The sequence below is a fragment of the Microcebus murinus genome, chromosome 20 (genome assembly GCF_040939455.1).
Source record: "Microcebus murinus isolate Inina chromosome 20, M.murinus_Inina_mat1.0, whole genome shotgun sequence".
Taxonomy (NCBI): Eukaryota; Metazoa; Chordata; class Mammalia; order Primates; family Cheirogaleidae; genus Microcebus; species Microcebus murinus.
Window position 1 is genome coordinate 1,967,970 of NC_134123.1, and position 15,318 is coordinate 1,983,287.

Sequence of the window (15,318 nt, forward strand, 5' to 3'; positions counted from 1 at the left end):
GAGGCCAAGGCAAGACCATTGCTTGAGACTAGAAGTTTGAGACCGGCCTGGGCAAGAGAGCAAGACCCTGTCGCTATAAAAACAGAAATTATCTGAATGTGGTGGCTCACACCTGTAGTCCCAGCTACTTGGCAGGCTGAGATACGATTGCTTGAGCTCTGGTGAGCTATGATTATACCACTGCACTCCAGCCTGGCAACAGAGCAAGTTCCTGTCTCAAAAAAAAAATTTTTTTTAATATTTTTAAAAACAAGCTTAAAAACAAGACACATCATAAGATCTCCCTTGTGTGTGAGTGTGTATGTCATGCCAGCTTGCTCAAAGAGATCTCTCAGCATGGAAACCAGGCGGAAGAACTTCCACTGTGTATTTTATACATTATATTGTACATAAGTGTTACCGCAAGCATATGTTCCTTTTTGAACTTTTGAAAACTAATCTTAAAGATATTTTTAAAGGAATAAAGGTCATTGTATCATTTACTTTTCAAATAACAACTAAAGAGGTGCAATCACCCCATGTTGCAGATGGACGACCTGAGGCTGTGAGGGGCAGCACGCCTGGCCTGCCCTCCATCCACAAGTAGGAAGCGGCAGAGCCAGGAGTGGACGCCTGGACCACCCTCTGATGGCAGAGCTGTCAATGGCGAGGGCACACCAGAGGCTCAGGAACTGAGGGCCCCACCACTGCGCGCCCAGGGCAGAACCGACCTTGAGGTCCAGGTGCAAGACGTACTGCTGGTGGAGGTAGCGCACACCCTCGCAGATCTGCTTGGTGAACAAGACCACGTCCAGTTCAGTCAGGTGGTACTTCTCATCCGTGATCCGGTCGAAGAGCTCACCCCCGTCCACACTGCCGGCACAAAGGGAGAGGCAGGCACCAGACTGAGCAAGGCCCTCCGTGTGCACTGTCAGCACCAGAGGCCGAAGGAAGCCAGCTCAGGTAAGCCCGGGGTACACCCCTGGTCACAGGGCCACCGCCACTGCCCCCTGAGATTTCATCAGGACCTTTGCTCGAGCTCACTCCCAGCACAAACTATGCGTGGTGAAAGGAAGCGACAGCTGCAGGGAAGAGGGGACAGCCGTTAATGCCAACAGTCCTTGCCACTCTGGAGGATCTAGACTAGCGTGGCAAACTCTTCACCAAGGGACCCAGCTAGTACCTACATGGCAAGAAGCGTAAGTGAGCAAATCGGACCCTATGTGAGATGCAAGTTTCTGAAAACACACGGCCTTTAGCTCATCTTTCGCTTTTCCACTTTTGATACAGATGTGGCATGGCAGACTGCTCAGCCCTGCCAGAGGCGACGGCAGCACAGCACAGGCAGGCCCCGCCCCGCCCCGCCCCGCCCCGCCCCCGCCCCGCCACGCCCCGCCCCGCCCCCGCCCCGCCCCCGCCCCCGCCCCCGCCCCCGCCCCCCCACCCCGCCCCGCCCCCGCCCCGCCGCCCCGCCCCCGCCCCCGCCCCGCCCCCGCCCCCCCACCCCGCCCCGCCCGCCCCGCCCCCGCCCCCCCACCCCGCCCCGCCCCCGCCCCGCCGCCCCGCCCCCGCCCCCGCCCCGCCCCCGCCCCCGCCCCCGCCGCCCCGCCCCCGCCGCCGCCCCGCCGCCCCGCCGCCCCGCCCCCGCCGCCGCCCCACCGCCCCGCCGCCCCGCCCCCGCCCCCGCCCCGCCCCCGCCCCCGCCGCCCCGCCCCCGCCCCCGCCCCCGCCGCCCCGCCCCCGCCCCCGCCCCGCCGCCCCGCCCCCACGCTCACCACTCCATGATGAGGGTGAAGCTGCTTTTGCTCTCGAAGGCGTCGTAGAGCTGGATCAGGTTCGCGTGTCCGAGCTGGTTCATGATATTGATCTCGTTCCTCACGTCCTCCTAGGGAACCAGGGGACAGGGGTTTCCAAGCAAATGGGTCAGAATCGGAGCCAGCTGGACCTCCCAAGACAGACACACACGCACGCACACGCACCCCTCATCCTTCTTCAGTTTCCTATTCTCACACCAGCCCTCCTTGACTCACCACTTGAACCTGATTCTTACGACAGAAAGGACCTTAGCATGACCCACCCATTTCACAGATAGGAAGCCCGAGGCCCAGGAAGGAAAGGGCCTTGTTGCCAGGGTCCCGCAGGCACCTTGGCAGACCCTGCCTGGAGGCCTGCGCGTGCGCAGGCGAGCCTGGGCCGGGGGCTGCGAAGGGGACGCGCCGACCGGACCGGGGAGCCCCGGGAAAGAGGCGGGAAGGGCAGCGGTGTCCTGTCCAGCACGGACGCGCCCGGGGCCCTGAAGGAAGTGAAGGAGTCTTGGGCTGGCCAGAGGGACCCGGCCAGCCCAGGGCAGATGCCTCACCCGGTCCCTGGCGCTCTTCACTTTGATGGTCTTGGCTGCCAGGGGGAGGCCTGTGGACTTCTCTGTGCACCTGTGGACCTGGCCGAACCGGCCCCTGAGGAGACGCATCCACACAGCAGGCTCAGAGCCCCAAGGCTCACCCCAGAGTGGCCACCCCGACCCCGGCTCCCTGGTCCTCTCCCTCCTCCACACGTGGCATGTGGCCTGCCCCGAAGCCAGCGCGCGCTAGCAGCACCTCTGCACCAGGCTGCCCCGAAGCCTGGAAGGCAGTCCCCACCCATGCCGCGCGGCCTGTCCTAGCCCCTGCGCTCACAGCGCACGGGCCACCTGCACCCCAGGGCACATCCCGCCCCTCGCCTCGCCTCGCAGGCCCCCGCACTCCAGAGGCCCCTTCTCATCTCCCCGCGTCAGCTCCTGCCACCCCCATGCTCTGCCGCCCTCCTGGCCTCACCCTGCCCACGCACGCCAGCCCCCGGCCTTGGCTTCCCCGGCCGGTTCCCGAGCCCCGCGGAGCAGCGCCTGCTCCCTTCTCCGGGTGCGCCCGCGCCGCGCCCGCCCTCCGCAAGGCCGGCGCCCACCTACCCTCCCAAGACTTGGTGCTGGCACACTGTGTAACCCGCCGACATCGAGGTCTCCTTGACACTCACCACCCGGTGTTCGAAAGGGGCTGGTGGGGCCAGACTGTCATCTGTTCAGGGGACAACGAGGAACCTGTGAGCCTCCTACACGCAGCCTGCACCTCTCAGCCACCCGTCCCAGACCCGCTGCACCTGCTCCACCATGCCCTTCTGACAGCCTGGCATTCGGAAGCCTTTTCTCAAAACCATCTCACCAGAGCACCCATTTGGCAGAGGAGGAAGCTGAGTCTCAGGTGAGGTCACACAGGGAGCCAGTGACAGAGGGGATTCCAACCCGGGTCTCCCAGCACCTTCTCCCCCGCAAGGTGGAGAAGTTAAATCCAGTCTGTTCATGAGGTTTGGAAGGGATCCGGGAGGATCGGTGCGGCCGCAGGACACGGCGCATGTGGACAAGGACCCTGCGCGGAGTTGGGGGCAGGGGCTGCTTTAAAGGCAGTGTAGTGACGGCTGCGGAAAGCGGCCAGGGTGGAGAGAGGGGAGGCTGCTGGGGACAGACACCCGCCTCCTCCCCTCCCCTGTCACCTGCCCGCACCGCCGCCGCCCAGAACCAGAGGCGGAGAGCGCAGCAGAGCCCATGGGCAGCCCCGGGCACAGGATGGGGACAGTGGGTCTGGAGAAGAAACCGAGGACGCTGGCAAGGGAAGATTTTTAAAAAATGGTTTAGGGTTGTTTTGGTTTAATCTTTTCCTTCAGAGGTAATATGAATACATAGAAATATTGCAGGAAATAGAGAAAAAGAATAAAACAGAATCCAGAATATGCACCAAACAGCACAACCCAGTCTGTGCGGCAGGGCTGGCGTCTGGTGGGGCTTGTCCCTGCCTGCCCTTGATGCAGGAGCACCCAGAACATTCCACCAACTCTCGGACCAAAGAAGGTGTGACCCTGGGGCTGGAGGGGTTGAGGGCCACTGGGTCACAGAACACAAGGAGCCACCAGGTCCGCAGCCCCCCCTCAGCCCTCCTGGCGAGGCCCAGCTTGCTGGCTGTGAATGCGCGCTGGCTCTGCACGCCTCTGCTTTTTAACAGGGGCTTCTTGTTTCCATCCAACCTGACACCAGTGGTGGAAAGCTTGGGCAGCAGGTGGCTTTCAGAAATCCACCCAGGTGGGCCATGTGGGTACCTGCCCCCACCACTAGAGCCCATCCGAGCTCAGCCCTCCGCATCTCGGCACCTTGGTCCCCACCCCAGGATGTCTCAGAAGGCTGTTCCCGAATCTTGGACACCCCAGACCTGCATATCTGTCCCTGGAAGCTGCAGCAAGGCCCCTCCGGAGTCGGGCCTGCAAACCCACTCGCCTTGGGACACACATCTAGCCAGGCAAGGGCCTCACTTACCCAGAACCACGCGGCCAGCCTCAGCACCCAGGGGTGACCTCCTTCCTGCCTCCGCTGTTCCTGGGCTGCCCGCCGTGCTATCCTTCCTGGGCTCAGGGTTTCTTGTTGCCCCCGGGCCTTTGTCCTGCTGCAGGCCCGGGCCCCCGGCAGCTTCATCTTCTTCATCCCTCCTGGCCAAACTCGGTCTCTTGGCGGGCTCGGCCCCAGCCCCCCGAGTCCCCTCCGCCTCTGCTCCCCAACGGCTGTTCCTCTCCTGCGGCGGGGAGAACACTCCGGCTCCCTGGGGCGTCTGTTCTCCTGACTCAGTCCCAGGAGCTTGGAGGCAGCACCTGGGTCCAAGTGGGTTCTGCTCACCTGGATGGGCAGCTGCTGGAGCCTCTGTGGGTCTAAGACTGCCACCTCCTGTCACAAGCAGCCCCCCAGGAGTGTCCGTCTCTTGCACATGGATGGAGGTCCTGGGGCAGAGAGAAGTACGGCCCCAAGGTTAAGGACTCGGGAATCAGGACAGACCTGGGTTCAAAGGCCTACTGCTGCCACCACTGACAGTGGCCTCTAGGCTCAGTTTTCTCATCTGTAAAATGGGGACTCGAGGGTTGTTGTAAGAATTAGCTTATGGTTGGAACTAGCTGATTCCATCCCCTGCCCCTCTGGATCCCTGAGCTTCTCTGCCCAGGCAGGACGCCAGGGCAGGGGCTGGCTTCAGGGGACAGTGGTGCCGGCAGCCCTCAGGATTCTGCTGGATGACGGGCCAGGGAAGGCCGAAGGCAGCCTGCAGACAGGGTGAGGACGGAGCTGTGAGGCTCTGTGAGGCTCCCCGCAAACCTGCTTCTGCCGCAGGAGGATCGTGGCCTGCAGGTGCGAGACCTGGGCTCTTCCCACCTTCCTCTGGGCACCAGTTACCCTTTCAGTTAAGTGAAGAGAAAGAGGAACCAAGTCGAACAGCACACTGGCAGCTCCAGGTCAGGAGCATTTAACTAAGATCAGGCACTTGCTCAAAACAGACTGGATTTTCTGTTTCTCTTGAACAAACAGAAAGCTGCTGTGCTGAGCCTTGTGCATTCTCTACCTCCCCACGGGCCCTGCCACACCCTGCAATGCCACTGGACCACTCCACTCATTTCCACCACCCCGAACCAGCACTGGGTTTATAACCCCAGCTGGAGGTCAGGCAGGCCCGCGGAGCCCTGGTGCTCAGCGGGAAGGACATGAGCCTGCTGGCTACGTCCCCAGGGCCCCCTCTCCCCTCAGAGTTGCTGCCCGCTCCAGCTGCTGCTCAGCGGGCTTCCTTCTGACGGTCACAGGCCCACTGACCTGGGGTCTATGTGTGTTGGGGGTGGGGAAAGGGTGACAGTCTGGCATGGACTGGGTCTTGGGCAGGGACTCAGGTGGCCTCAATTCTGGTCTTAGCTCTGCCTTCTGGTTGCTAGACAACTTTGGACAGTCCAGCCTCAGTTATGTTCTCTTCTATCAAACAGGAATGGCAATACCTCATACATGTGCTGAGACTCAACTGTAAGAGGAAAGCACAAACGTAGGGTTTTAAAAGTGAGGCCTAGGCTAGGCACAGTGGCTCACGCCTGTAATCCTAGCATTTTGGGAGGCAGAAGCAGGAAGATTGCTTGAGGCCAGGAGTTCAAGACCAGCCTGAGCAAGAGTGAGACCCCATCTCTACAAAAAATAGAAAAAATTAGCCAGGTGTGGTAGCTTGTGCCTGTAGTCCCAGCTACTTGGAAGGCTGAGGCAGGAGGATCACTTGACCCTGGGAGTTTGAGGCTGCTGTGAGCTGTGATAATGCCACTGCACTCCAACCCAGGTGACAGAGCAAGATCCTGTCTCAAAAAATAAAAATAAATAAATAAATAAAAATAAAAGTGAGGCCTAAAATGGCGCAGTCACTATGGAAAACTTTGGAGTTTCTTCAGAATTTAAAAGTCGAATTACCATATGTTCTGACAATTCCACTTTTGGATATATGTCCAAAAGAATTGCAAGCAGGGCCAGGCGCGGTGGCTCATGCCTGTCATCCTAGCACTCTGGGAGGCCGAGGCGGGCGGATTGCTCGAGGTCAGGAGTTCAAAACCAGCCTGAGCAAGAGGGAGACCCCGTCTCTACTATAAATAGAAAGAAATTAATTGGCCAACTAATATATATATATAGAAAAAAAAAAAGAATTGCAAGCAGGGTCTCCAAGAGATATTTGTACACACATGTTCATAAAGGCATTATTTATAACAGCCAAAAGGTGAAAACAACCCAAATATCCACTGACAGATTAATGGATAAGCAAAATGTGGTAAGTATACAATGGAATATTAATACTATTCAGCCTTAAAAAGGAAGGGCATTCTGGCACACTATGACATGGGTGAACCTGAGGGCATTATGCTAAGTGAAACAAGCCAGTCACAACGACAAACACCGAATGAACCCACTGACACCCAAGCCCTAGAGTATTCAAACTCAGGGCAACAGAAAGTGGAAGGTGGTTGCCAGGGGCTGGGGGAGGGGACACAGGCGGTTATGATTTAATGGGTACAGACTTTCAGTTTTGCAGGATGAAAAAGTTCCTGAGATCTATTTCACCACAACATGAACACACCTAACACTACTGAAATGTACACTTAAAATGGTTACGATGGTAAATTTTGTTATGTGTTGTTTATGGTAATAAAAAAAAAAGAAAGAAAACAGCAAGGCCTCTGTCCAGCAGCTGGAAGGCCACCGCCCTCCCTGAGCTGCTGAGCCTCTGAGTGCACTTGTGCCCGGGCGCTTCTGCGAGACTCAGCGGTCTGTCTGCAGCCAGGCGCTGGGCAGGCGGCAGAAATCCTCCAACACTGCGCCCCTTGGGACTGAGCATGGGTCGGCGATGACAGGGCAGGGTAGGAAGGACGACATCCAGGTGAAGCCACTCCAAACCTGGCTGGCTCAGGCTCATCCCAGACTGAGAGGCAGAGGAAATGGCAGCAAGCCAGGTGCTGGAGGAGCAGCCAGGTGGCCAGCTAAGAAGTCCAGCAGCCACTGCTCCCCCTGGGTCTTCACATCCAGGGGGCATGGGTGACCCCAAAGGCACTGCCACGAGGTTCCACGCCACTCAGTAGCCTTAGCTTCCCTGCCCACAGTGCAGCACGCCGTGGCAGCACTGCCATCAGCTCCAGCTCTGCGCCAGCACGCCCAGACACCGCCTCGGGGTCCGCTGAGCCACTGCCCGTCAGAGCTGACACTCGACTTCAAAGCAAGCCAATTGTCCTCAAAATAGATCCCTGTCTGGGTGAGGAAAGGCAGGTACTGACGTCCCCACCCTGAGACCTGATACAGGTCTAGCGGACCTGAAATTCAGCTCAGGGCTGCAACTGAGACTGAGATATTTTCTTCTCACTCAGAATCTCTTTGGGGCCCCTAACAAGTTCATAGAAAGTTCACCCCAGCCCTAGATTCCACATTTGGGACCCTGGCCTGGACCCTCCCTCTGGCTAGTCAGTTCTCCTGGGAGGCTCCCATTTCCTTCCAGAGCAAAGGCAGACACATGATTTGGGCTTTTCTGCCAGTCACCACGGAGAGACACCAGCTCCCCTCCCCGAGCCAGGTCTCAGGGTCTAGGGCAGCCCGGGGCAGGTGCAGGAGACGCCGGGCCCTCAGCATAACCTGTCGGCCCACCACCCCGGGCCAGGAGGTGCTGCCCACAGGGCTGGGGAGGGCCTGGGAGTCAGCGTGTCCATGCCACGCGGCGTCCGTGCATCTGCCACAGGTCCTGAGGCTGCGTCCAAAGAGTCTGGTGGCTGCCCACACCTGCGCCTGCAGACCTCTGATGTCACCCTCCTGCAAGCCCAGGCACTCGCCTTCCCTCCCGCCCCAGAGGAGGCAGGACGACGCAGTGGCTGGGGACGTGGATTCCGGAGCCCAGTAACCCAGATTCAGATCTCTATGAATCTCTAGCTGTGTGGCCCTGGGAGCCTGAGTTTCCTCACCAATAAAATGGGGGCAACACCACATTCGGCTCCTGGGGATGTGAGGGGAATGTGATGAGATGGTGCTGGCAAAGCGTCTGGCCAAGGCCTAGCACACGGGAGGTGCTCCACGAGCCCAGTTTTAGCTATTACTGATCTAAGAGCTAGGGATTCTCAACCTTGGTCCCCTTGGTAATCCACCTGGGGAGAAGTTTTAAAAAAAAATCCAGTGCCTGAAACTCATTACAGGCCAATTAAATCAGAATCTCTAGGAATCTTTATTTTTTAAATTCTCTCCACATTATTACTTGAGCTCTGATGTTCAAGACCAGCCTGGATAAGTATAGCAAGACCCCCTCACAAAAACCCCAAATAAATAAATAAATAGATAGGTAGATAGATAGATAAATCTCCCCCAGTAATTCCAGTGGCCAGCAGGTGAGAACCAGTGCTCTAGGCCCCCAAACACTGGGCCTGGACCTTCTCCTGTCTTCTCACACGGCTAGCCCAGCACCGTGCATGCAGTGGACGCTCAATGTGTGTAGCTGGCCCACTGGCTCCACTCCAGCCAAGAGGCTGCAGTTACTTCTTTCCCTTTCCCAACCTGGAAGGCACCCCTTACCTTGGAGGAGTTCCTCCATTGTGGTGAGATGCCCTGGCCTGGGCTGGCAGTCCTGGAGGCCCCCGGGGTGGGGGGCTGGGCCCTGAAGTCAGGCTCATGCCCTCCTCTGAGGGCCTAGAGTCAGGCCTGCCGGATGATGTTCCTTGTCCTGTACTTGATGCAACCTCCTGGCTGGTGGGGACCTCACTGACCCTGTCGGGTGCCACAGGCAATTCCAGGCCAGTCCCGGGGTGTTCGCCGGAAGTCTCAGGAGCCTTGGCCCCCCATTCTATGGGGAGTGGCAGGTGGCCAGGAGGCACCTGGCTGGGGCCAGGAACCCCCTGCCCTGGTGAGGCCTCTTCCTGGGTGAGGTGATCAGCTCCCATCCCTGAAGCGCTGACCTGGGGCAGCCTCGCCACTGTCCCCTCTGGCAGGTCCACCTTCTGGCTCTCTAAAGGAAAACAGGCAGGATGAAAATGCACTCCCACATGGAGGGTCTGTCACACAAACAGTGCAAAGAACATGCACAAGGCCAGTTGGTGCCCATGTTTGTAACAGCTGAAGACTGGAAACAACTCTATGGCCATCAGTAGGGGCTGGTTGACTAAACCATCGTCTGTCCACACAAGGAGTGTTGCACAGCCATAAAAATGGAGAAGTTAATACCTCTAGATGGAGCCAGGGAGTGAGCTCAGGGTATATGCACTAGCACGTGGAAACACCAAGGGGAGAAGAGCGCGTGTGGGGTCGTGTTCACCTAAGAAAGGTGTGCGTGCCTGCGCACGGAACCACTCACACTGTGGGCCAAATAGCTGGGCCTCAAAGGGAAGATAAGACAAAAAATTTTAAAGGGTCACATATTGGGGGCAGAACACAAGGATAGGAGCTAGACTTTTCTCAATATACCTTGTTTTGTCTATTTGACTTTGGGACCATGTAAATATTAGGCAAAATTATAAAAGAAAATTAAACTTTATAAAAAGTAATCCATAAACATTTAAAACATTTAACTATCAAGTTAGTGCCACTGCCCATACAGAAAGGAAATACAGTTGACCCTTGAACAACACAGGGTTGAAACGTCTGGGTCCACTTATATGCAGACTTTCTTCCACTTCTGCAGCCCCTGAGACAGCAAGATCAACTCCTCCTCTTCCCCCGACTCTGCGAAGATGACCAGGATGAAGACCTTTGTAATGATCCACCTCCACTTAGTGAGCAGTCAATATATTTTCTCTTCCCATGGTTTTCTTAATAAATAACATGCTCCTTTCTCTAGCTTACTTTATTATAAGAATACAGTATATAATACATGTAACATAAAAATATGTATCAATCGACTGTTTCTGTTATCAGTAAGTCTTCCAGTCAACAGGAAGCTATTAGTACTTACATTTTGGAAGACTCAAAAGTTATGTATGAATTTTTCAACTGCGCAGCAGGAGGTCAGCACCCCTACCCCTGCATTGCTCAAGGGTCAACTGAGTGATTTCAAAACATAGCATTTGAATATACATCTCTAGCGGGATATACATAAAAGACAAAATGAACTGCAAAAAAAAAAAAAAAGCAGCCAGGCACAGTGGCTCACGCCTATGATCCCAGCACTTTGGGAGGGCAAGGCAGGAGGATCACTTGAGGCCAGGAGTTAGAGACCAGTCAGGGTAACATAGGGAAAATCTATCTCTACAAAAACTAGAAAAAATTAGCCAGGCATGGTGGTGCACCCTTGTAGTCCCAGCCAGTCTGGAAGCTGGAAGGAGGATGACTTAAGCCTAGGAATTTGAGGCTGCAACAAACTGTGATTGTGCCACTGCACTCCAGCCTGGGTGACAGAGAGACCCTGTCACTAAAAAAAATAAAATTAAAAAGCATCGAGGCGGGCGGATTGCTCAAGGTCAGGAGTTCAAAACCAGCCTGAGCGAGACCCTGTCTCTACTATAAAAATAGAAAGAAATTAATTGGCCAACTAATATATATATATATAAAAATTAGCCGGGCATGGTGGCGCATGCCTGTAGTCCCAGCTACTCGGGAGGCTGAGGCAGGAGGATTGCTTGAGCCCAGGAGTTTGAGGTTGCTGTGAGCGAGGCTGACGCCATGGCACTCACTCTAGCCTGGACAACAAAGCGAGACTCTGTCTCAAAAAAAAAAAAAAATTAAAAAGCAGCTTAAACAGTTTTTCAGTAATCATATTGTGAGTGGTATTGCTGGTATGTTTGTTCTGAAGCTGTTGTGCATGCAGTGTGGGATAAAGCAAATGGGTCCCGCTCACCTTCCCACGGTCCCCCGGCTCCAGCTTGCACACCTCCGGTGCTCAGCTTGGGTTTTGCTCCCTTCTCTTCCACTCGCTCTTTGTTCTAAAATAACAACCATAAAAACTAGCATCATCATGATCCAGGCCACAAACATTTGCTGAGCACCTACCATGTGCTGAAGATAAAGGGGCTTAGGTCGTGGCACAGGGTCTCACAGTGACTCAGAGGGTAGACATTGCTATTAGCATCTTAAAGATAAGGACACTGGCCGGGCGTGATGGCTGACGCCTGTAATCCTAGCACTCTTGGGAGGCTGAGGAGGACGGATTGCTCAAGGTCGGGAGTTCGAAACCAGCCTGAGCCCAAGCAAGAGCGAGACCCTGTCTCTACTAAAAAATAGAAAGATATTAATTAGACAACTAAAAATATATAGAAAAAAATTAGCCAGGCATGGTGGCGCATGCCTGTAGTCCCAGCTACTTGGGAGGCTGAGGCAGGAGGATCGCCTGAGCCCAGGACTCTGAGGTGGCTGTGAGCTAGGCTGGCACCATGGCACTCTGGCTCGGGCAACAGAGTAAGACTCCGTCTCAGAAAAAAAAAAAAGAAAAAGATAAGGACACTGAGGCCCTCTCCAGGTCATAAAACTTAAAAGCGGAGGAGCCCAGTTTCAAACCCGAACGCGTGTCCTTGCCACTGCCTCCCCGCGTAGCTGGTGAAGGGTGGGCCCAGCCCTGCCTCCCCGCGTAGCTGGTGAAGGGGCCCAGCCCTGCCTCCCCGCGTAGCTGGTGAAGGGTGGGCCCAGCCCTGCCTCCCCGCGTAGCTGGTGAAGGGTGGGCCCAGCCCTGCCTCCCCGCGTAGCTGGTGAAGGGGGCCCAGCCCTGCCTCCCCGCGTAGCTGGTGAAGGGTGGGCCCAGCCCTGCCTCCCCGCGTAGCTGGTGAAGGGTGGGCCCAGCCCTGCCTCCCCGCGTAGCTGGTGAAGGGGGCCCAGCCCTGCCTCCCCGCGTAGCTGGTGAAGGGTGGGCCCAGCCCTGCCTCCCCGCGTAGCTGGTGAAGGGGCCCAGCCCTGCCTCCCCGCGTAGCTGGTGAAGGGTGGGCCCAGCCCTGCCTCCCCGCGTAGCTGGTGAAGGGGGCCCAGCCCTGCCTCCCCGCGTAGCTGGTGAAGGGGGCCCAGCCCTGCTGCGGGGCCTAAACGAGCTGGACCTCTACCAGGGATGGAAAATAAACCTAATCTTCAAATGTCAAGGCAGGTCAACTGGTCGCGGTTACTGGTTCTGGAGCCGAATAATAAAATCCAGGCTCAGGAGAAGAGTGCCGGGGTCAGGGATGCGCGTGGAGCTGGGCGGGCAGGTCTCGCAGCCGCCCCGTGTGGTCTAGCCGAGGCTAGAGCACAGGCTCCTGAGCAAGACTTGCTGGGTTTGAACCTCTCCTTTACCACTTGGCCAAGATCCTTAACTTCTGTGCACTTCACTTTTCCGTCTACGAATTGGGTTAATAACATCTGCCTTGCAAAGTTCGTGGGAGGATTTGGGAGGTTAATTTGTGGAGTGTCCTAACAAGTAAGCCCAGCACACAGATTTTGTCCTGCTTGAGCTCAAGAGCTTTCAGTGCTAGATGAGCCCATAGTAGGATGCCCCGTGCCTGGCCCAGAGAAGCTCTGGCAGCTTTTCCTAATCTGAACGGCCCACACCAGATCAGGCCTGGCGAGCACAGCTTTCACCCCTCACACAGTCTGAAGCGTGCGAACATGCTCAGCATGGCCCAGCACTAAGCTATCAAGCACATTTTTCTAGACAGCCTGGCCTCTTTGTGGGTCCCCATGGTGCTGCTGGGTCTTTTGAGCCCTTGACTGGTAAAGTCCCTAAGACAACTCCTGACACAGGTCACAGCAGCAGCTCTCGTTACATCCCAGGGCTGGGCTGGGGCCCCAGGTACAAGGTCCTCACCAATAAAGCTCCTTCTCCTGCCTTGGCCGCAGAGGCCCTTAACTGGGAACGCAGAGAACAAAAGCATCTACATTTTTTTTGGCAGGCATAGCATTTTAAAAATTTTAATTTGTTTTCAACATTTAAAATCTAGGAAATTTTTACATTAAACTTCTAGGGTCCTTTTTGGGGTGGTAGAATTGTTCTATATTTTGATTTTGGTGGTGGTTACATGGGTGTATACTATATATTTAAATATATAGTATATATTGGAACTATATATTTAAAATGTACATTGGGCCGGGCGTGGTGGCTCACGCCTATAATCCTAGCTCTCTGGGAGGCCGAGGCGGGTGGATTGCTCGAGGTCGGGAGTTCGAAACCAGCCTGAGCAAGAGCGAGACCCCGTCTCTACTATAAATAGAAAGAAACTAATTGGCCAACTAATATATATATAGAAAAAATTAGCCGGGCATGGTGGCGCATGCCTGTAGGCCCAGCTACTTGGGAGGCTGAGACAGAAGGATTGCTTGAGCCCAGGAGTTTGAGGTTGCTGTGAGCTAGGCTGATGCCACGGCACTCACTCTAGCCTAGGCAACAAAGCGAGACTCTGTCTTAAAAAAAATAAAAAATAAAAAAAAAAATGTACATTGGATGGACATGGTGGCTCATGCCTATAACCCTGGGGCTTTGGGAAGCCAAGGTGGGAGGATCACTTGAGGCTGGGAGTTGGAGGCTGCTGTAAGCTGTGATGACGATGCTGCATTCTAGCCTGGGCAACAGAGTGTCTCAAAAAAAAAATGTGCATAGTTTGTGTGTTTGTATGCATTTTATTATATGTAAATTATACCTTAATAAAATAATTATTATTTAATTAATACACCTTAATAAAACCAATTAGAAAACAACTCTAGGTTCCCAGCTTGTCTTAAAAAAATGTAAAGATCTGGCAACTCTAGGCCCAAGTGGCAAAAATTGGCTAGGACTGTCCCTTTAACTGGGGCACTGTCGTCCTCACCTCTCCCAAATGCCTCTCTAGCTGAGGGTTGGTCCCATCGTCTTTCCCACACTGTGCCTGCTTTCCTCAATCTTATCACCTACTCATCCCTTTGGGATTCCGGACACCAGGCTTTGCCCTCTTAATGGCACGGACACTGCACACTGAGAACACACAGCTCAGCACTGGCACGTGGTAGGCACTTAATAAAAACTTCGAGCTGCTGTTATCACAATTATCACCAGCGTCATCAATGTGGCCCAGATCCCCTGCTCGGCAGACAGCTCTCCCTTACCCTTCTTCTGCAGGCTCTGTCCTGCCACCCCCGGAGCTGGGGCAACTGGAGGCATTCTCGCGGACCTCCTCCTGTTTCACCCCACGGGTAGAAAGGGACTTGTGCAGACTGTCCTTCAGCAGACCTTGTTGGACTCAAGCTGTCCGCTCCTCCCCTCTGACCTTAGCACAGGCAGGCACACAGGCACACATGCACACACGACATGCAGCTGGCTGGTCTTCAGGGCTCAAGCTTCTGGTCTCTGCCTTGTCTACGCATCCAGAAGAAGCAAAGGAGACCTCAGACACCATTCTTGAGGACTGATGCATCTGAACAGCCTGACTGTGATTCCAGCCCGCTCTGAGCTGGATAGGTTCAGTCTTCCAGCAGAGAGCACCAGGCTTCTAATTATCTAATTCACTGTTGCAAGCAGATAAAGTGCCACTGGCCACTTCAGAAGATCCAAATAGGACTTTCATGAAGTCCTGGCACAATTTCCAAATGTAACGGCCAGTGCTAGGATTTAATTCAATTTCTCTTATGACTGCTATGCCCCCATTCTGTAGGAAACACAAAGAAGGTCCTAAGAGAGTCTCCATAAAGCATAGTTCTCAGCACTGATGATGCATCACATAGCTGTGGCATGTCTCAGTCTGCCATCCATTCTCAAGCTGATCCTGCAAGATCAGCCCCGGCCTTGGGACATGGAGGGAAGTAGAGGCTTCCTGTCTTGGGCCAACAAGCAGCTGACAGCCAGGTGGAGAGATGGGACCCAAACTTGAAGGTAACTACTGATATGTGTATTAAACACAAGGACCAGAAGAGAGGTCAATCGAGTGCCAGTAAGCAGCACAGACAACAAATTTTGCAAGAACTCAGAAAAGAGAAAGTTCTAAGACCACTACCCCCAGAAATGCCTAAATATTTGCCACAGGTACAATAGCTAACTTCATTAATAATGAAGCACTGCCCGGGCACAGTGGCTCACGCCTTTAATCTTAGCACTCTGG

The 15,318-nt window shown here is 55.1% G+C and overlaps 1 protein-coding gene across 2 annotated transcripts in view; it reads right to left on the reverse strand.

Annotated features, from left to right (window-relative positions):
* The window catches only part of MYLK3 (myosin light chain kinase 3), a 62,422-nt gene that overhangs the window by 24,087 nt on the left and 23,017 nt on the right, over nucleotides 1-15,318 (reverse strand). For both annotated transcript variants that reach the window (XM_075995600.1, XM_075995599.1), the window contains exons 2-8: nucleotides 11,133-11,217; nucleotides 8,879-9,308; nucleotides 4,313-4,767; nucleotides 2,921-3,026; nucleotides 2,339-2,432; nucleotides 1,755-1,864; nucleotides 711-852 (exon numbers count right to left, since the gene is read on the reverse strand). In XM_075995600.1, coding sequence (XP_075851715.1) covers nucleotides 711-852; nucleotides 1,755-1,864; nucleotides 2,339-2,432; nucleotides 2,921-3,026; nucleotides 4,313-4,767; nucleotides 8,879-9,308; nucleotides 11,133-11,217 — 1,422 coding nt within the window. The remainder of the gene's footprint in view (nucleotides 1-710; nucleotides 853-1,754; nucleotides 1,865-2,338; nucleotides 2,433-2,920; nucleotides 3,027-4,312; nucleotides 4,768-8,878; nucleotides 9,309-11,132; nucleotides 11,218-15,318) is intronic.